Raw genomic sequence first — 21,729 nt, 5'->3', positions numbered from 1 at the left:
TGGATCCTGGTCCTATACAGATGCTCAGAATCGGCTGGAAGGGTTAGTGCCACATGTGTGCAGTCTACTGCTCCCAACACGCTGGGGAAACCAGAAATGTAATAGAAATTTGTTTTCAAGGCTTGTAAGTACACCCTGCTTTTAGGAAAAAATAGTTATTTGGGTGTTCGCCTCAAAAATGCATTGAGCACAACTGAAAAACACACGAGAAAAAGCAGACTGGGAAATGCCAGCAACAAATGTGACTGTTTAAAACATGCTCTCAAAAGTTCTTTACAAATTGATGCAATTGTTAGTGTCATAATTGCCCGCAGCTTTAGTACATCTCATTATAATATTTTTGCAACTGGTTTATGACTATTGCGACAGCCGCAACACTTTAGCACATCTACCCCTGTATGTTTCCAAAAAATATATAAACACTTCATACCTTCAGTTGATTCTAAAGAGAATGCATACGGTTCCATTTCCAGCATGCACAGGTATTACACAATTCAATTAATAATACTATGATGTGAGCAGGTTAGAAAAGAAGTCATTTTTTTGGTTAATCATGCAAATTATGATAATGCTGTTTGATGCAATTAATGTAGAATTTACTATTACTGAAATCACTTGTACAGTTTTTTTCAGAAAAAAACTTGAGAGGTGCATTGGTAAGGATTCTTAGAAAAAGTGTGAGGTCGGGGGACATAACTGAGCACTCAAAAATAACTGGTGATGAGTATTGTAATGTTTGAAGCATATTTATGTACTTTTGTAGTTTAAAAAACAATTAACAAGCAATCAGTTTTGAATAGATTAATTTATTACTGTAACCCAATCCAGTTTTGTATAATTCTATTTACAGTTATGAAATATAGGAATATGATCTTAATTACAACAGCATAGTAATGCTACAAAAATATTTTGTGTTTCTTTATTGAAAATACCAAACATCATATAACAACTAAACAGGTTGTAGACTTTCTTAGTGTTCCTCAGGATGTATATTACACGAATACCCCATATAAATATTAAATATACCCTAAACGTAAAAACATTGCACAGTGCCTATTAAAAAAAATAATCTGCTCAGTTACCTATATCCGTGAAATACTTTTCTTGGTATTTGAAAGCAGAAATAAAAAATAAAAAAAACAGTTTTAATACTTTCTGTGTACTAATAATAAATGGTCTGAACAAGTTGTATTCCTATATAGTTTTAACATGCACAAATGAATGAGTACATACAGTTCTTTTAACATAGCATGATCATTTGGTAGTAGTAAAATATAAAATAAAATGGAAAAGATGATTTTAATACAGTTCAATACTAAAATGCTGAATCCATGGCTGTTGGTTCATTAAAAAAATGACACAAATTCTTCCAGTGAAAATCCATTTTAGTATGTCCTGAATAGTATTCATGCCAATGGTTCAGGAGTTTGAATGTTATATGAGGGCACAATGTTATAGTTTGCAAGCTTTGATCCCTATGGGGATGGGTTTGTGTGACATCAGCTTTGTCCCACCTGCTCCAGTCTTTGCAAGTCTTGGTCAAAGACTGGACTAACTCCCCTGTGTCCCCCATAGCCCTTTTTTGCTCCATTCGTTGCAGGCTGAGTCGTGTCCATCGGGCAAATATAATCTGTGGAATCGTCAAACTTCTTTTTTCTTAGATGCCCCAAGTTTGAAAATCCAAGCTTCTTTGGCTGAAAAAAAGTATTATTAAATGCTGAAGTTATGACAGAATTGCTACATAAAGGAAGTCAGTTTTCATTTAATTAATTAATTTGAAATAATCAGCCCTACCCTGACTTTTGCTGTGGTGGTCAGGGGTGCATAGCTAGATGACTCCATGAACTCCCTCTTTTCTTGCTGGGCCTCTGAACCAATCAGCATGTTGAAGTTTGTTGTTAGGTGCCTCCTTAGAAGTGTCTTTTGGGGAGGAATGTTAAGGAGCATTGCCAAGGTGTCAGAATTAAAACGAGGTTCCAGAATCTTAAAAAAAATAAAAAAAAATAAAGCAACAAAAGCATGGTGAACATAATCGTTGTTCAAATCAAGTTTTGTTTTTCTCCTGCCAGATGGGTTGGGTTAAGAACACTGCCAGTGTTTTATAACAACCATGCCAGATCCTCTGACATAGCATTAAGTACGGTAATTATTTTTAGCCAGTTCCATCAAAACAAATTACAGAGCTCTGACCAGTCTTGTTTTGAACATGCAGAACCCTTTTCTTGCTCGGGGGCCTTATTTCTGCAGCAGTGTGTGAGGAACTTGTCCCTAATGAGGTGATTTTGTCTTGTTAAATCGCATTTATTGCATGTTATTCTGCTTTATTAAAGATACCCACGTATATGGTACTTACAATTAGCCCGCCATGAACTCCACTGCCTCTCAGGTTTGGGGCATACTCTGCCAGGTCCACTGATCGAAGCCACTCCATCACCCGATGGTTTGACCACTGCACTACTTCAGAGGGCGAGCTGTTGTGCTAGCACGACAAAAACATAATATTAAATAAACATAATACAAAAATCTCAGTGCTTAAAGAACTCCCATTCCCACTTGTTTTAAGTACAATGACCACAATTCCCAGTCACACGGCTGTAAATAACTTTATTCGAGTGTTACAGAACAAACGCCACAATTCCGTTGCTTACAAAGTTATACTCTGCTTTCCAATATCAATCACTCTAGCTTCCCTGTTGAAATGATATCCTTTCAAAGAGATCTGGCCATGAGGTTCATGTTAGGATGGAAAGATTAAGAAAGGTTTATGGTCTAGTTCCTGTGCCATGGGAACCCCCTTCCTTACCTCGTCTCCTGGCCTGCGTCTCAGGCAGTTTGGGTTGAACTTGTTGACATGTAGTACATGAATGGCACATTTAATACTGAGGTGATGGAGCTGGCTGGTGACTTTAAGAAACAGGAGATCGTTCTGTGAAGAGGAAAATGTGTACTTTAATACTGTGATCACTTTAAACATTATCATCATCACAACTGCACTCATTATCACCTATCACTGCTGGAAGGATCTTACATGTTAATATTAAGAAGTTTAAATCATAGCCCAGGCTCAAACCTATTTATCCATTTATACCTCAGACTATTATTCGACTTTTCTTCAGAAAGCATTTACATATCCCAGATTTCTTATTTACTCTCTGGTCCTCTTCCAAGTCTTTCAAAACTTGGATGGTTTTCTGAGCTCTGGGTTTCAGTGTTGGGTCTGGTATTCTAAAAAGTGGTGACTAAAGATGATAAATGAAGGAGAAAACTGGCACAAGTTACTACTGGCTGCAGAACTACATTCTGTGGCAGGTAAACTGGTAAACATACATAAGTAGTAATGTCCCCCAAGTGTATATATATTTTCAATAATAAATATACTTTTAGAAAAAAGGTTTGAATATGATCTTCTTACCACTGTTAGGTATTGTAGCATCCTTCCATCAACTCTTCCATCATTGAACTGGTCTTTGTATTGAGGTAACCCTATGTCATCTAGCCAACCTGTGAATAGAGATTACAATGTCTTACTTACTATTTGTTTTTTTGCTTAATTCAAGGGCATGTGTAAAATAATTTGTTTCTATTGGGTTTTTCAGAAAGCATCACATAACTGTTCAATAACTTGACAAATGAACAGGGACAATTGAGATGGACTAGACTAACTTTTTTTTTTGTAAATATTGGATGACTGTAATATGTACTATTAAATGATGATGCCAACACTAAACTAATTAATGGTGAATAACCTTTTTTATCATTTAATAGAGATGTTATTTTTCTATGTTAAAATTACATACAGCACCGAAAAGTAGTTTGCTTTTATCCATATTGCAGTGTGGTGTAGTGGTTAGGGCTCTGGACTCTTGACCGGAGGGTTGTGGGTTCAATCCCCAGTGGGGGACACTGCTGTTGTACCCTTGAGCAAGGTACTTTACCTAGATTGCTCCAGTAAAAACCCAACTGTATAAATGGGTAATTGTATGTAAAAATAATGTGATATCTGTATAATGTGAAATAATGTATAATGTGATATCTTGTAACAATTGTAAGTCGCCCTGGATAAGGGCGTCTGCTAAGAAATAAATAATAATAATAATAATAATAATAATAATAATAATAATAATAATAATATTAAAATGAATAAAGTCATCACAAAATTAAGGTTACTAAACACTTCAATTGCACTACATTACACAGAAATACTTGTGTCAGGACGTGGTGTTTAATGTGTTGAAACACTTACGTGTCACCCAGATATGGTCCAGGTCTGCAGATTTCTCCACCAGTTTCATACTGAATGCTTTGAGTGCCAACTGTAACTTCTTCCTGTGCAGTGGTTGCTTAATTCCCATTTCCTGCAACATTTTGGACCAAACATGTTTTAGTAGTTGGCTTAATATTACCATTACAAGCAAGAACCCCAAAGTGTCTTAAAGTAAAGACAACTGAGTCCACTAAGTTGCATGTTAATATTCTAATATTAGGGTTGTTTTTAAAACCAGGGATATTATTGGGTTCTTGATAACAATCAGGTAAAGTAACTCCAATCTATGTGGTCAGAACTGTTTAGAGATTATCAATCTGGGTTATACTACCTGCCAATCCTGACAGTCCATCATTGAGGCCCGAACTTTAAACAAGACTATTCAAGTACAGCAAAGGGAAGGTGTGTGTATATGTTGCACTTTGTGCTAAGTTTCATGAATTGGTGCAGGTTTTATTTTGATTAGCCTTTTTGTCTAGTTTAAATGAATAGTGTCTAACCCTGGAAGAAAGCCGGCCCTACAGGAGGTTATTTACTGAATGCAGGAGGACTTGCCCTACCTTTTCCAGGTCCTGAGGGGATGCTGTTAGGAGTGTGTGTCCAGTGTTTACCCACTGCCTTGCCAGGTTCACATACTGACTCAGACCAAAATCCTCCAGCCAACTGCAAACCTGCTCTGTCCTCCACTGAGAAAATGGAGCTGCAAGGTCACTGCAAGGTAAAGAACAACTTTTAATTGAGGTTCACATCATTCTTTAGTTACTGTAAATATTTGCCTTTGTATTGGAAACTGCTTTTTATAACAATATGATCTCAACACGTCTACTGCAAAACCTTGTCAAAAGTTGAATATATATTTATATTATGGAAAATATGGAAATATAGAATATATATTTCCATATCTTACGTTACAGTAGCTGTGAAGGTTGGGACACAAACCAAACACTGTCTTCTGCAGTTCTAACATACTGTATTTGGTTAAACAAATTACTGTGTAAACTGCCTCTACATAGTTGATAAACCAGAACACCATATTGATACTGGCAAGTAATGAGTACCTGGAGAAATGTTTGTTATATCAGGTTATTCACTATAATAGGGTTTGGCAATTTGCTGTATCAGAATAATGAAGAAACGCCCAAATTGAATTGAACAGCTTTATACAGTATACAGTTGTTCTTTCAAGACAACTAAACATTGATCAACATTTAAATTGTACATTTAAAAGAAAACAGTGAAGAAATTAAAAAAATAGGAAGTACACTTACATGCTGAATACAGTAATTATGTGTTTTCTCTTGAAAAACAACATAGATTGCTTCATATTTTTTGTGCTTTTCTCATTGCATGCTATTTCAATCTTGTTACCTCCTCACGCTTGTTGCCATGATTGCAGTTTGTATGAAGATGGCTGCATACATCACACATAATTCACACTACAATAGGTTATCTATGAATCAGCCTTATCTTCGAATTAGCCTACCAAGGTCTTTGTTTTCATTGAGAGAATAACACATTCACACTGGAGAAAGTTCAGTGTCAGTCACTAGCGAGATTGTTTGATCTGGGTAGAGTTTGTAAAAGTGATCGTTCTAAGGGCTAATTTCCATTGAAAGAAAACGGTCCATGCTGCTTGGATTGTTAAAGGGGGTTCGTTATAAGAAGGGTTCATTGCAGTGAAGTTAGACTGTATACACATGTTAAAGCCATGTAACACAAGTGTTGGAAAGTGCTGGGATCAAATACAACTTCACAATACCACTGGAAAAGGGTGCTGTGTTTCAGCTGGGTGAAAATAAAATGGTGGTAATAAGTGTACCTTTTTGTGTTTCCTGTTTCTTTAGTCCGTGCCAGACGAGGCCCCGCTGTTGCCCGCAGCCCCCCTCTTTGGAATTGAGAGGTGCCCAAGTCACCAGCCTGAAAGCTACCTGACTGGGTTCTTCGTATTCTTTGTAAGAGAACACCATTTGTTAAAATTAAGAGAATGGCAATGTATACATAATGGAAATACTCTACATGAGAACTAAAATAAGAATGACATCTGTGACAGAATACTGTATATTTACCCAAGTTTCAAAAGGAATGCGAACGCTTGGAACACCTTGAGCATTTATTAGAAGGAGATTCTTTCAATTTGTATACAGACAATTCTAATGGTGTTCTAAAATGGGCAATGTATTTACATAGGATTGTCCATTTTTTTGTATAGTTTTCAAAGCTTTCATTTAATGTGTTTCAGTGTGATTCACATTGCGTATTGAAACAGATCCATACTTTGCTTTCCTTCTCTAAGTAACTTACTTTCCCCAGAATTTCTTGATTCCTTTGGGATTCTTTCTGTTTTCTGGGGACACTGGAGACTGCTGGCCTGAGTCTACTCCAGAGGACTGAGGTGAAAGGTCAGATGAACTTAGGGTGGGGTCATCGATTTTCGGTGTCTTTCCTTAGATGGGAGATAGAGTGTATTTAGTTGCAATCAAAACAAACAAGTCTCTCCCAGTCTTTTCTCTTAATTCCTTTTACAAAAAAAACACACTAGACATTTATCTACCAATGTAAATAAAAAATAAATAAATAAAGATACATAGGACCGTGCAGCTATTTTTGGAAAAAGGAAACATTTTAATTTCAAATAACTAACAAGAAGCGTATGGTGGCATGTTAAAAAATATTTAAATAAATAAATAAATAAATAAATAAATAAATAACATTAAAAACGGCCAATACATTTTCTCAACTTATTTGTTTCATTACAAGGGTGCATTAAGCCTATAAGACATGTGTTAGAAAACCACAGCTGTACATTGGCATTCATTTCTGTACAATACCTAAAGCTGGAGCACTGGCACTCCTACTGCGATCTTCAGCCATTCCAACAAGCAGAAAGCACCAAGTAGAAGCAAAGAAGAAACACCAGCAAATTAAAGAGTACGGCAAAGCAAACACAGAACTCAAAAACCATGCAAGAACTCAGCAAAGGAACATTCTGGAAGTAGCGCAAAACCAGTGCGAAAAATATTCAACAGAACAGGAGGCTTTCACTTTATAACACAACGGAAAGTAACGATCAAGACGTTGCTGTATTTGTGCTTTGTTATTACTTCTGTTTTAAATGAGGACATACACTACACTGCGAGTGTTTGCATACGTCATTGTAAGAACTGTTATTTGAAGATTGTTGGCTTTCAAATAAACACACACTCTTTTGTGGCCGAACACTGAAACTTTTATGAGCAAAAGCAGAAGAAATAGCAAAGAAACAAGGTCTTATTCCTTTCAACATGCATTTCACAAGGCTACAGTTGTGACAATACATGGACTACTTCTGCTAAGCAGGTCATGTTTTGTATCGCAATAATAACCCTTCCTGACTAACTTGCACATGTCTACATTCTTCTTCTTTTAAAACAGAGTAAGAGTAGAGCAAAAAGAAAGATTGTAATTACTGAAGGATAGAAAACTGACAGTATGTTCTGTGGTGTACTTCTGGAATTGGACACTGAATAGCAGCACACACTGTGTATTCATTAGTACAGTACATACTTAGGTTGAATTCACTGTCTTCATCCTCATCCTTATCTCTTTGGACACTTGAGGGCTTGTATTTTTCATTGTCTCCATTGTGATTTGCCCGAGAAAATTTTCCAGGTAATGTCTGATACTTGTTATTTTCTACATGTGGTTGTTTCTGTTAAAAAAAACAAAGAAAAAAAACAGGTCATTGCAGATTAGCAGGAAATGGACCCTACCCTTAGTCATAGCACATACTGTCTACCATTGCTTTCTAGTATTATGCATAAGTACAAGTAAAAAGAAAACCCACAGTGAATTACATACAGCATCTCTTTATATATATATATATATATATATATATGAAATTTATAATTAAAGTTCGGGAGGAGGGTCAGACACCAATCTCCGCGTCACCAAATTGAATCATTCAATTTACACATTAGCTAATTTAAATTGTTAGCACTATAAATACCCGCTTCACTTATCTCTCAGTTGTGTTTTGATTTCATCGTAACCCACCACCTCCCCATCTCCTCCTTTCTTAACAGTTTTTATATTTTATCAAATGGGGGTCTCAGCCTCGTCCAGTTGGCCAGGCAGCGAACCCTCAAACCAAGTTAGGTTTGATGCCAAATGAATGTGTGTATATACAGCATACTTTTCTGTTAAATCGCATACTCCGCATTCTCTACAATAAATATTTGTACTAAAACATTTTGTGATTGGTGTTTGTCCTGAACTACTGAATATATATATATATATATATATATATATATATATATATATATATATATATATATATATATATATATATATTTAATTATATTGCAGTTTATTTCAGTATAAATTTATACTGAAATAAACTGCAATATATTGAAGACCCTCCATTAATTTTTTTATTGAAAAAAAATGGTAACAGTACATGGTAACAGTATCTCTCCATGGTCTATTTCAACCAGCCTTTTAACTCTATATTCTGGCTCTGCTACACTTATCCTGGTGTTCAGTTTTTTTGTAAAGTCTGGCAGATGGCAACTGCTGTTTAGTCAAGTTTACACTGGGAGATCCAATGCACCCCCATTTAAAGTAAAGTCATGTTAAAATGAAAGCAAGGGAGAGGAAAAAGCAGGCGACGGGTTAAAAGGTTACAGCTTAAAAGTGACTTTATCTAGTTAATATACCTCTGGCAACACAACAGGTTCTACTGGTTCCGGAACTACATGCTATGGAGTGGCAGGGAGGGTAATGAGGAACAGTCAGTGCATGTAATGAAGAGAACAGACACATGGTTAGTACACACAATCGAATAGTTTAGATTAATATATTAATGTATTTGTACACTAGCGCCATCATTAGGGTTTTCCCCCTTTACTTGTACGCTGAAAGAGCATTATTTGTTAGAAATATTAAAATGTTTCTTTTTACGAATGTTTAATTATTTTATTGTTAGTACATTCACAGCTGTAAATGAGTTTGACACCATACGGTTATCCCCAAATTAGAAGTTGTATTGCAGGTAAAACATTTCTTCACAGCTGTGAGTCTCTTTCCAATAGCAAAATGTTTTCCCACTGTTCCACCTACTGTATGAAGACCCAATGTGCACAAAAATGAGATTCTAAACAACGTCACAATACACACCAGAGATGCATAACTGTGTCCTGTCATATTTAAAAACAGCAGCACAAAACATTACACTTCTATTAATCTAACCTTTTGTAATGATCCACTCTGTAATTCTTCCAAACTACTGGATAACATCCTTTGCTGTGCCCTTTTAATACAAAAATAAATTAATACAAATAATATTCATAAAAATAAAAATACAAATAAAACTAAAAGACATATTTTGAAATGCATGTTATGTTACAATGATAACAATGACTTGCCTCAATAACGAAACAAGCAGAACCTCCCTCATCCAGACCCCAGTACCCAAACTAACCTGCACTACAAACCAAACTATCACAATCAACTGCTTGCCGATAGCAGCTGCTGAAACCAAACTTCAGTCTCATAATTGTTTAAATAATGATAAGCATGCAAAACATTCCCACCCATCCCCAAAGGGTTAATACTGATTTTGATTAAAAGTATGTCAGAAGAGACAATGTTTAGTATGGTACAGATTACTGTCAGTAGCCCAAATGAATCACTAATCTGAACAGGTCTGGATTAGAGAGTCGCTGTAATACCTGGAATTCCTTTAAAACAGTTTTTCTCAATGTCTTTATATGCATAACATAAAAGAAAGATTTTGACTTTTCATTTATAACTAGTAATATTAAATCCTGACCTATTCCTCAAACACTTTAATGGAATGCCTGCCCCGAGTGTGGTAATATGAATCACTGTACAATTAGTTGTTGCTTTGAGTTTGTTTCATCTCCTGTCCACGAGTCATTCAATTTATCCGTTTTCCAATTGCATGTCTTATAACTACTGAATCTGTGGTGACCGGAGACCTAGACAAAACTGAGTCCTGAGATGAGAGGTTAATGTTGATGTGAAATAGCTCAGCACGGAATAGACCTGGGAACGTGTTCAGAGTTCAAGTATTAGAAAGACCAGGTTGAAGCCATGTGTCACGCTTAATTAAACAAAACAAATCACTTCTGTGCAGTACTTGCCATTGTCGATCTTTAAAGCTGTCTTCCAAGCTGTGTGGAGAAACTAATGGTTCTGGAGAAGTGTGTGTAGTTCTGCAGCTAGAAATAATAATAAGAAAAAAAACATCTATCCACATACAGTATATCTCCATCAAAATGACATGATTTTCCCCTTTAATTCAGTTTTGTTTCTGCAACATTCTCCATGCTGACAAAGCTAAATGCCACTTCAGATGGACTGGATCTGCTTGTTTTATTCCTGCTGGCACATTATTGCAAACCACATTCATGTGGGTAAAATTGGAGAAAGTTAACCAGAAAACACACTATCTGCTGATAGGGACTTCTGTGAGTTGGTGTGCTACTTTAATTGCATTTTTGTAGTACTGGGGAACATACAGTGCAATTGGAGTTTTACATCTCAATTGGAATATGAGGTATATTAATCATTTCATAAACAAACTGTGTTAGGTCAAATTCTTTAATACTGCAAATACTGTGTAAAACATTAACCCTGCAATGTCAATGGGCTGTATTCACAAAACTTTAAAAGGAGTGCTTATAAACATTCTATAAGGAGAAACAGTTCTTCTAAAAATGAAAATACATTTCTAACCTACTCTAAAATCGTTGAAAATGTAAAGCAGTCCTTAAGTTTGTTAATCAAGTTACAAAATGCTTTAAAAATTACCCCTATATATCAACGAAGATATTAAATGAAATTTCATTTTATGCATTTTACATTTTGTGTACCTCTGTTAGGAGGAGGGGGTAAGTACCCATATTCCCATATATTTCCCAATTGGTGCACAGTATAATAAACTTAAAAAAAAGAAAATATTGAATTCGATTGTCATCCTTACCTAGTTTCTAATTCGGTTTGTATAGATGAAGGGGAAACTAAGGCGAACGATGAACACCTGGAGGACTTCTGAGTGAAAAAACAAGAACATTAATTTTTATAGATTATATATATATATATATATATATATATATATATATATATATATATATATATATAGAGAGAGAGAGAGAGAGAGAGAGAGAGAGAGAGAAATTTAATATAAAATGTTTCTTTGCAAACTTTAAAGAATACAATTACTCAAAATGTTGTACATTTTATTTTTACACTCAATCAGTCTTACCTCAGAGCTAATGTTTTCTGTGTTGGTTTTATGCACAGGGTTTCTCGTGTTCATACTACCACTGAATTCTTCCTCACTGCTTACTGACAATATTCTTTCACAGGAGCCTTAAAGAAAACACGTTATATTAGGACTTGGAACAGGTATTCTGATTCTGACACTTCCATTGAATTACAACGATAATTCTTGAGTGAACCCAAATCATCATTTATTCTGGCTCCCAAATTATAATTGTACAGTATGTTACACTTGTTTAAAGTTCAAAACAAACCCAGCGATTATAGATACCAACTGTGCATCTTAAATAAAGAGTGAACTCTGAAGTGTGTGTGAAGTCTAAGTGTTTCTGTCACGAAGGAATTGCAGCCTTGTGAACACATCAAGTCAAAGATGTATTCACCTTGTGCCACAGCCATAGCATCTTTCATCTTCCTGTACTGGCTTAATAGAATCGTTAGCTCATCTATTCGACGGTCCTGTAATTAGAAATAAAAAGTATTTGTAGTCTTGATTTTCACACAAGATTATCTGTCACTTTGAGAACAGTCCATTAGGTATTTAGCTAAAGAGTCTGTCACCTTTTAAAGTAATATTCATTCAGATAAATCTTTCACAGCTGGGAAAATAAAACCATTTAGTCCACCATGATGTTTTTTTCTTCAGTCATGATTAGTTTATTTATTGAGAAAAGATCATCAGAAAACCAATTTGGCATGGCTATTATTGTCTTTCTTAAAACATCATACATAGAGGAAGAGATTTCTACATGACCTGGCATTTCAAAACTGGGCATGCATTGCATAGATAAAGAGGTCAATGTGTTCAATCAAATATTTAGACAGCCAAATAGCTGTTTATCATTTTGAAAGTATAATAGAAATGACACTACTTGAATGTTATACTCCTACTCTGCTTTGATGTACAGTGCATACATGTAACATTTGGTATTCACTCTAGTGCCACACGACGATGAATGCTGGTCATGCTTTTGTGACCTACCTTTTCTTCATTTGCTGCCAACAAGGATTCCATTCCCATTTTCAGCCTTTGCAATTCTTGATCTAAAAAGAATTGTTGATTACATTATTAACTGAATAAAACCTATTATCTTTTTTTGGGTACAATTTGTGTTTGCACTCATTATTAATTTGTTTTCTCAGTTAATTCAAGTTTTAAATAACAAAAAGAATGGGTGATTTCATAGTTAATTGGAAATCCGTCGCTTATATTCAGGGCACTCATGCACTGATTTATTGATCCATTTTATGTGAATGTCATGAGTTGACACGAGGTAGAGAATCATTTTGAGTTCTAATTTCTTCCCATCATTGTACAATGGAGCGACATTGCTTTGCCAGGACATAAAGTTCACTTCTGAACCAACAACTATCAGGAAAAGTTTGCCAGTTTCCCTAGTCTCTAGAGAGTACCTTTTCAGGCCTGCTATAACTGCTATTCATTTCATAAGCATTAGGACGATGCTAGCTCTTTGGAATACAATCACTGAAAGCTCTTTGGAATACAGTCACTGAAAACTCTTTGGAATACAATCACTGAAAACTCTTTGGAATACAATCACTGAAAGCTCTTTGGAATACAATCACTGAAAACTCTTTGGAATACAATCACTGAAAGTGTGCTTCTCGGCAAATAAAGGAATATGTGTTGTCATAGGAAAAAACATAGCAAAGAATATAACAAAAAATTAAAACAAGCAAACAGATAGATCTGGCATTATTTTATTATTATTATTTTTTTATGTACTTTTAAAATTATTTTTGGCCAGACATTAAATGACCCAATGTCTCTGAACCTGCCTCAGTCTAGCAATCCAATGTCTTATTGAAACCTAGAGATGAAGCATTTGTGAGCTCTGCTATTTTAGTGGAAACTTAAAGCCATTTTAATTATTAGACCCTTGCTTCCAATAAAGCACACCTGTCTGTTTGCTTCAAGCAAAGCGAATGGAGGGGACACTGAGCAACTAGTTGTAACTGATAAACGCAGCAGTTATGAAATGCTTGTCATGTTTCTTGGCATGAGGCAATTAATCAGTGACGGGTAAGGACCGCATTGATGCCAAAAGACAATCTTAAGGCTTACGTTTTTCTTTCAGCCTTCGCCTATACACCTCCTCTATGATGGTGCGGTTGCAGGGAGAAAAAAAGTGACCATTAGATATTAATCTCAGACAATTAAAACCAAAGATTTAAAAAAAAACCCTGCACGTTTCAATTGTGGCCTTAGTCCGTTTGATCACTCTCACAAGAGAGACAGTTGCAGCTTGTCTTCACCTTCATGACAAGGTACGACTGTCCTACAAGGAGGAATTTCTTTTTGTATTGATTATATTTTATCCCAGGTTAGGGATAATGCTCAACAACAGTATAGATGCTATTATAAGTGAAGCTTCTGAGAGCTAGAAAAAAGCTCTTAGAAGCTTGCGCTGTTCTGTCAGATTAAATTAATAACAGTGTGCTACATACTGTACTTGAAAGTCTCAAACTCCTTTTGTGCAGCAATACATTCATTTACAGTAATAGAAATCTGGAGAGTAATTGTGTATCTATTGGAATTAGAGTGAATAATATCTGATTATAATAAGATGTATATTGTTGTTAGGATCCCAATTAGAGATCGAAAAACTGCTTTTAAAAAAAGCTTTTAAGATATTTAGATTTTATTTTGAGTATGGCTTTGCAGATGTGTCCCATCTGTACTGCGCATCTCAGAAGAATACATTTGTTTAAATTTGGCATCTCTGTCCTCAAAGATCTAAAGAGGTGCATGCATGAAAAATAATTGAGTTTCTACAAGAAGCCTGGGAAGTTAATGACACTCATTTTATCAGTATTTATTCGACTAGTCTGTTGCAGCAATACCTCTCTCTGTGCTGTCGCTCGGTACAGGAGTTCTACATGATAGCTGGGTCTGTAGACATTCAATTTCTGCATCTTTTGTTGCCAGCAGCTTCTGAAGATCAGCTATTTCCGCCTGAAGAAAAAAAACAATGTAAAATGTAATCTCAATTCTTTACTCACACAGTTAAGATTACGAGAAGTTTGAGCAATCAAAATAGTAAATACTTTCTTTCAATGCTGATGCGTCATGTTGTAAGAACAAGATTGTTCATGTTGATTTGACAATACAATAAGTAACCTCATAGAATTCACATATTAATGATTTTTGGTAAGCTTTCTGATGCTATAAAACGGAAAAACTCAATTGGAATTCGTAACAACATTTACTCAAAAACAAACATTGAAACCACAGGTCATATGAAGAACAAGTTCAAATGGAGATCATGGAATGGAATCTAAATTGATACCTCTAAAGAAAAGCAGAGAAAAAGTGCAGCTCAAGAATACACTATAAAGCCATTTCTGATGTGAGTATGTTAAACAAAGCTCTACGCATGCAACACATGGAACCTCACTTAACCAACTGAATTCACGATTACCTTCCACTGGTTTAACTCTGTGATGTCTCTTTTGCATGCTACTACCGTGGAATGCCCTCCTGGTTAGAATACTGTAGATGCTTTCTGATGAGAGGATCTTGGGGGGCTTTTCTACTCATGGTTACTCTACAGCTGGTTGCCAAATCAAGTGTACGAGTTATCATTGATGCTTCATTTCTCTGCTTCTGCTGAAGAGTAGTTAAGGGCACAGCCAGTCGTATGAACTGACTGCAATTAGAATACATTTCAGATGATATTTCAGTCTCAAATACTTCTACCCACCTCCTCATGTTTATGATGTATTTCAGTTTAGAACACCTCAAAAATACCTGCAGCATTATTTTATGTCGGGTTGTGGTTGTAGAATTTATCAAACCCCCCCCCCATTACGTGGCATGATGCTTAATGACAGATTCAAGTGGCAGGCAGGTATCTGTGCATAGAAGAATGTGAAGAAATGTCAATATTTTAATACACTACATGAAATGCATGTATAAACTCCAGGTGGATGCGTCTTGGATAAATGAGATTCCCCTGGAATCAGGATTGATATAAAAAGCAACACAATTCACATGCACAGCTAGTGTAAAATTGACATTTGAAAAAGGGTTGAGATATAAAAAGCACCTGAGCTGTTCTGCATTTCTCCTCCCAGTGCTGTTTCTCTACCTGCATCTGTTCAACTGTGAATTTCAGGCTAGAGAGCTTGGTCATTAAGGACTTGAAACAGACATGGAGGGAGTGAGAAATAGAAAGCTAGAAAGAAAGAAAGCCACAGTGTTGGAGGTATAGGCTGAAAAAGTAGCAGAAACACTCCCAGCATGCACAGCAAAACTGTATTAGCAAGGCGAGCCTTAATATTAAATGTATTAACTTTTTTAAAAAATTGTTTGCTTTTGTGGTAGATGCAAATAGACATGCAAAAAAAACCCCTAAATAAGTCACACTTCAAACTGATGTTATGCAGCTGAGCCACAACCGATCGGTAGCATGCTACATTACCAAGTAAAACTGCTTGCCTTAGTTGCTTTGAGTTTTCTTTCATACTGCGATTTTTCCCCCTCCAGTTCATCCACTTTGTTTTTTAGGAGCTTCAGTTCTTGTGCTAATCCCTGGAACCATACAGAACACACCAAGTAACGCGACAGTTAGATGAATAATAACGTATCCATCCCTTTCTGAATGGGTGCTGGATTCAAGTTTCACATACATTTCCAAAACATTCATTTGGAATAAAGGGAATTGGTAAAGCCATTCCCTGGTAACTGCACTACCAGATTTACACAATCCACGAGCAACGGAATGCACCCAGAGCCCTTAAAATATGAATTTACACAAAAACAGACCCCCTTTTTCAACAGCCAAAAATAGCTGGCTTCACACAGTGGAAAATTATGTCTGTTCTCTGTCTTTTGTTGTTCACATAAATTAATTTTAAATAAAATATTTCCATATAGTCCTCATATTTCTTCATGTTGGCTTGACATTGGATTCAAACTGCATTGTTAAGGACTATTTTTATAATGTTTTTACATACTTTTGGGCTTCTATTTGAATCTGCTCAGTTTTGTTTTTCACCAGAAATGAGCTGTTCAGCACATGTTTCAGTTGTGTGTGTGTGTGTTTTTTTTTTTAAACAAACCCCAATTCATTGACTCAGAATCCTCCTTTGGGGAGTTTTCCACAGGAATTCCAAATGAGAAATTGGAATGTCTTTGCTGCCTCTATTACAAGTGGAAATTAAAACTGAAACGTAATTGGTTGAATTACATTGCTCCAAGTTTTTGCAGTTGTTATTAATATTTTTTATATATAATTTTAAAGGCAACACTATAAAACTAAAAATGCTATCTGTCAATTTTAGTCCAATGGAGGTGCATACTGTAGATTGTGTTTGTGTTGAAAAATGAATATCGCACTAGTGCATTCTCCCAATTTGGGGTTAATTTGGGTTAATAACATAATAAGAGACGTCGGCTGTGCCTGGATTGGGAGATTAAATACATGAAACGCTGCTGACATGGTCTGTTGTTAAGGTTTGCACTGTAAAGTATGGGAACTTAGAAGTGAAAGGATGAATACTTTTTTTCCTAGAATAACAGACATGACAAAATCTGATGCAAATGTGACTACGATCATAAACATAGGCTTCAGACAGCGTCAGATTCCTTTTATAATAGAAAAAAATCAATCTGAGCCAGACTGCATCAGATTTACATGAACTCATGCTGGGTTCCACAACAGACAGGTTGTATAGTCTGTAGTCATGTTTGGTGTAATGCAGTTTGATAAAACGGCAATGTTGTATTTTGTTTATATGTTGTGTTATTGTGTTTTTTTTTTTTTTAAACGTGAATCTTGAAGTGCGCTGTATGAGAAGCTGTCTTTAAAAAAGGATTTAATCTGCTCCCAGGGACATGCAACTAATTAAGAGTCATGCTTCCTTCTAGTTAGATCTCCACTTAACCCACGCATTGCCACCCAGTGCTTTATTATATAATGGGGGCATTAAATTCAAGTCAGGGTAGGAATATGGATTTTAAAAACATAGTTCCAACCAATTTAAAGTTAGAGAAATGAACAAGCAAGCTATCAGAAATCATTTTCACAGCATACTGTATGTAAGCCATAACAAGTCAGAATCAACAGGCAGATGTAAACTGCTTGTAACTGAAATGGCAGTTTATGAGGATTAATTGTATCATGCATGGATATTTTCATGAGCGTCAATACTAATCATATAACAGAGGCAGTGTTTAAAATGCCTGCACCCTTAACTAGCAGTCTTTCTTCTCACTGTGGCATTATGCAGTTAGACAGTCACTGCAGCAAGGCTAGGGCAGACAGGCAGGCAGACAGGCAGTGCATTTTGCTCATGCTTATAAATCTCTGCCTACATTCTCTCCCCTACAGCAACAGCTCTCCTCATCTCTGCTGGGGCTGGCTAAACTTGTGCCTGTCCTGCTTTGCGGGGGGTCCTTCGCTTTAGTGTCAGCTGGATTGCTCTCCTGCTCCCTTTTCTCCTGGATTCTGGTACTGATCTCTTGCTGAAATCTACACATCTGTTCCTGCAGTTCACTAATCAGATTTACCACAGACTGCAGTAAGGAAAGAAAAAAAAAGGTCAAGAGAAATAGAACAAAGAAAAGGAAACACACAGAACAAGGAAAGGAAGACAGAGAAAGGGTGAAAAAGATGTATGTAGGCAGTTCTAAAGGGAAGCTAAAACATTGTAAAAGGGCAAATTAAAAAAGACAAAACCGTGAAGGGGATCATTTGAGATGTTTCTATTCTGGTTTGAGTTGATTGGTATACAATGAATGGAGTGAATCAATAAAAGGTTTAATGGTTAAAAGAGATAACCACTGACTCATTAGGCGACTATTGACCGACTGTATAACATAACAAGAAAATACTGAACTGGAAATTAGATGTTGTGATTCAATTAGAGCAACATACAGTGGTTAAATACATAAAAAAAAAAAAATACTTGCATACATATATAAAGGCAGCACAGAATTGAATAAAAGTCTTAACTTGTTTGCCAAACCTGGTTCCTTGAAAGAAAAACTTTGTTATAATGTTCCTTTTTATAATTTTTTTATTTATTATTTTTTTTAGACGACTTGCAGACTACATGGGAATCTCGATGGAAATCAGGAAACTTAATATTCAACCACAAAATGTTCACTGACTTGATAATTCATCACTAATGTGTAAATTATGATCAGCTGTATTCACAGGGCAATATCATTATTCATATGTATATTGATATTTTGAAATAAATGAAAATTTCCACTGTGACATAAATAATAATGATCAATAATCAGTCTTAAAGGACCTTCATAATCTGTAAACATTACATTTAGTAAATTTAGGAAAGCAAGATGCTGGCCTATTTTAAGTTGGTACACTGCCAGAATGGAGACCTTTGTCCAGCTGTCAAATGTGCAGTTTACTTTTCAGGGTTAATGTCAGGTCAGCTCAGATTGTGGATTTAACACACAGAGGCCCGAGAGAGGGCAGAGCTTACCATTATTGGAATCAGCTGAAGTGAAACCCTGTACAAGGACGCGGGAAGTGGGGGTGCAGACGGCCAAGGCGACTTGAATGTATTTGACCACACGGTGTCGTTCCAAAATAAGTGTTCTAATCTGCCTTGGGTTCTAATTGATCGTAATTGTGTCAATTAGAACGTTAAGGTAGTAATGGGGGAACTCCAAACAAAATGTTAAAAAAAAAAAGAAAAAAAAAAAAAAAGGGGGGGGGGAAGACACTACTGTGTGTATTACTGTACAAAGAAATATATCTAAAACCGTTGTAATGGCTTACTGTATTTAAGATTAATAACGTTAGACGCGGAATTGTGCTAAGAAATTATTAACAATAATAATTGTGAGGCAATGTATTTGATCTTTCTGTCCATAATAAGCTTCCGTACTACGGAACTACTAACGTGTCTATCGCGCCTATTTCAAAACTGAGACCGACTTGGAGTGCGGTAAGAAATACGTTAAATTACTCGTAGTACTGTGTAGAGGTAATGGCGCAAAAGAGAATTTCTGATGTATTTATTTATTTTTTGGGTGTACAGCAGCACTAGTTAACAATGCTGGGTGATTTAACCAGAGGGAAGGATCTAAAGAACGTGGCTGACCTGGCTGATGTCTTTACCACCCGACAGCTGTTAAAGGAGGTTGACAGTCGGATCAAACTGTGTCTTTCTTTGCCGGTTCTGTTGCAGGGTCTGAACGATCCTTTTCTGCTCTGAGACTAACACAACTTGCTCTTATGCATGTGCACCGTGAGATACTGGACAGTCTAGATATTGTCTCCCTTATGAGAAATTTTGTAATCATGACACCGGAGCGCAAATCAGTTTTTGGAGTAGCCTAACCTAAACAGATCAAGAGGTTGGCTACATGTATCTACAATATTAGCCTTTAAAATTGTAACTTTGTTAAAGTTTGTTTCGAAATGCCTCTGCATTTTGTTGCTGATTTCTGATTCGGTCGCACAGCTACAATGTAAAACCAAGTATTAAATGAAATGAAGAGCTAATAAACTCGTATTGGTGTTTATTTTCTAAACACACGTTAAAATGCAGTGGTAATTTAAACACGATTAGTGTATGAAAGCTAAACATTTTGTTAGAATATGTAGAAAGATTAAACGTGTATTAGGCCTATATAAGCCTGTGCACATCCAGAGTGTTTCACTTTTAAACATTTAATAATCGTGTTTAAATTATAACCACTGCAGTTTAATTTGTATTTAGAAAATAAACATCAAGACGACTTGTTTATTATCTGTTGCAGAAGTTTCCCGGTTTGCAAGTGTCTGCATTATCTTTTCTGTGTTTCAGTATAGAAACCATTACAATTTAAAATGTTTATAAACTTGATTATATGAATACTTTACTTCCTATTGCTATTTGTTTAATGTAAGGCTTACAGTTAAGAATGGGTTTATGTTGTATTTCCGTCATGACACCGCGGTTTATTCCGTTACTGTTTTTAAAAGGTTTTGTTTGAAATCAAAATGTAAGCGTTTGAGATATTGTTTCTATAGCTGTTGCAAACATAGAATGGGTGTCGTTTTTGGATAGGCTACATTGGAAATAGTAACCTATACGCCAATCTGTGAATTAACTGACATAAATTAACATGTCGAACAAAATAAATCATTAGTGCCGAAGATTAATGTATTGTATTTGTATGTTAGTATTTCAAAAATCTAAGGTCCGGAGGTCGTTGCATTTTATTTGCGTAACAGATCTTTTGGAACGTAGTTAATAAGGTTTTACAATGTTACATAAAAAGTAAAAACAAAATGTACACGCGTTTTTTCGTCTTATTCCTTATAAAACTTGAGTTGGTCTGCATATGATTATGAAATACACAAAAAAATACTATTTTCCGTAGGCTATATAAATATAATAAATGCTGTTAACCAAAAAAGAATGTCACATTACATTTAGGTTTAGATAAACTACTGGATTTGTAGTAAGAGACAAACAAATAAATACATCATTAAATATCATATCCGGTTGATCTCTGTCTTGCTTTACAATGGATTTTTCATTTAGAAAGCTGTCTCACTGTCTTCATGTTTTTCCCATCACTTCAGCTTAACATTTAACATTTCTATGTAAAGCAATTTCCTGTATTACTTATCAGTCTCTATCTATCCCCTGGGCTCTTCAGTCTATTAATAATAGTCAATTACGGCGGGTTAAAAAAACAAACAAACATACACCCATACTGTTACAATGCCTAAGTTCACATTAACCCTGCCAAACTGCTGCTGCTAACACCGGAAAGAGAATCCTAACAAACAGCACTTGATCTTTTCCCTGCCTTTTCTCACAGAATAACACATTTCCTGCTACATGTCCCGGATGGTGGTAAAGTTATTTTTAAATACTTTCAAAGCTGTTTTTTTCTGTCCTTTTCGGGCAAGCCATTTTGAAGTGAAACAATATATTTATGGATTCAGCTTTTGTCTGCATATCTTATGTATTCATTGAACTAATGTATGAATGTGTTGGCCTCAGCAATTGCCTCAAAGGAGTGTAGCTACACAGTATGTTCTAATGTGGATTAGTATATCTGTGTCTCAAAGATAAATTTCACAACTTAGAAACACATTTACACAAAAACTGGTTCATAGTAAATTAAAGGAAGCCAGTTATGACATCATAATTAAAAATACATGATTTACACCATTATATAAATA

At 35.6% G+C, this 21,729-nt stretch overlaps 1 protein-coding gene across 16 annotated transcripts in view; it reads right to left on the bottom strand.

Moving 5' to 3' along the window:
- LOC117435066 (liprin-beta-2-like) overlaps nt 1-21,729 on the bottom strand; it is a 55,844-nt gene that overhangs the window by 3,218 nt on the left and 30,897 nt on the right. For 5 of the 16 annotated variants that reach the window (XM_034057968.3, XM_059003093.1, XM_034057974.3 and 2 more), the window contains 22 exons: nt 17,889-18,089; nt 16,011-16,103; nt 14,414-14,525; nt 13,635-13,667; nt 12,531-12,592; nt 11,932-12,007; nt 11,532-11,638; nt 11,250-11,317; nt 10,408-10,485; nt 9,491-9,551; nt 8,959-9,000; nt 7,808-7,952; nt 7,093-7,125; nt 6,566-6,707; nt 6,084-6,212; nt 4,825-4,975; nt 4,244-4,355; nt 3,413-3,501; nt 2,804-2,926; nt 2,354-2,479; nt 1,795-1,983; nt 787-1,694 (listed from right to left, as the gene is read on the bottom strand). In XM_034057968.3, coding sequence (XP_033913859.2) covers nt 1,500-1,694; nt 1,795-1,983; nt 2,354-2,479; nt 2,804-2,926; nt 3,413-3,501; nt 4,244-4,355; nt 4,825-4,975; nt 6,084-6,212; nt 6,566-6,707; nt 7,093-7,125; nt 7,808-7,952; nt 8,959-9,000; nt 9,491-9,551; nt 10,408-10,485; nt 11,250-11,317; nt 11,532-11,638; nt 11,932-12,007; nt 12,531-12,592; nt 13,635-13,667; nt 14,414-14,525; nt 16,011-16,103; nt 17,889-18,089 — 2,367 coding nt within the window. In that variant the 3' untranslated portion in view covers nt 787-1,499. Of the gene's footprint in view, nt 1-786; nt 1,695-1,794; nt 1,984-2,353; nt 2,480-2,803; nt 2,927-3,412; nt 3,502-4,243; nt 4,356-4,824; nt 4,976-6,083; nt 6,213-6,565; nt 6,708-7,092; nt 7,126-7,807; nt 7,953-8,958; nt 9,001-9,490; nt 9,552-10,407; nt 10,486-11,249; nt 11,318-11,531; nt 11,639-11,931; nt 12,008-12,530; nt 12,593-13,634; nt 13,668-14,413; nt 14,526-16,010; nt 16,104-17,888; nt 18,090-21,729 lie in introns of those variants that run through there. The other 11 variants (XM_034057969.2, XM_034057981.3, XM_034057973.2 and 8 more) reach the window with 9 other exon arrangements.

This window comes from Acipenser ruthenus, chromosome 28 (genome assembly GCF_902713425.1).
Source record: "Acipenser ruthenus chromosome 28, fAciRut3.2 maternal haplotype, whole genome shotgun sequence".
In the NCBI taxonomy this organism is placed as follows: domain Eukaryota; kingdom Metazoa; phylum Chordata; class Actinopteri; order Acipenseriformes; family Acipenseridae; genus Acipenser; species Acipenser ruthenus.
Note: the sequence above shows the minus strand (reverse complement) of the source record. Positions and strands in the feature narration are given on the sequence as shown.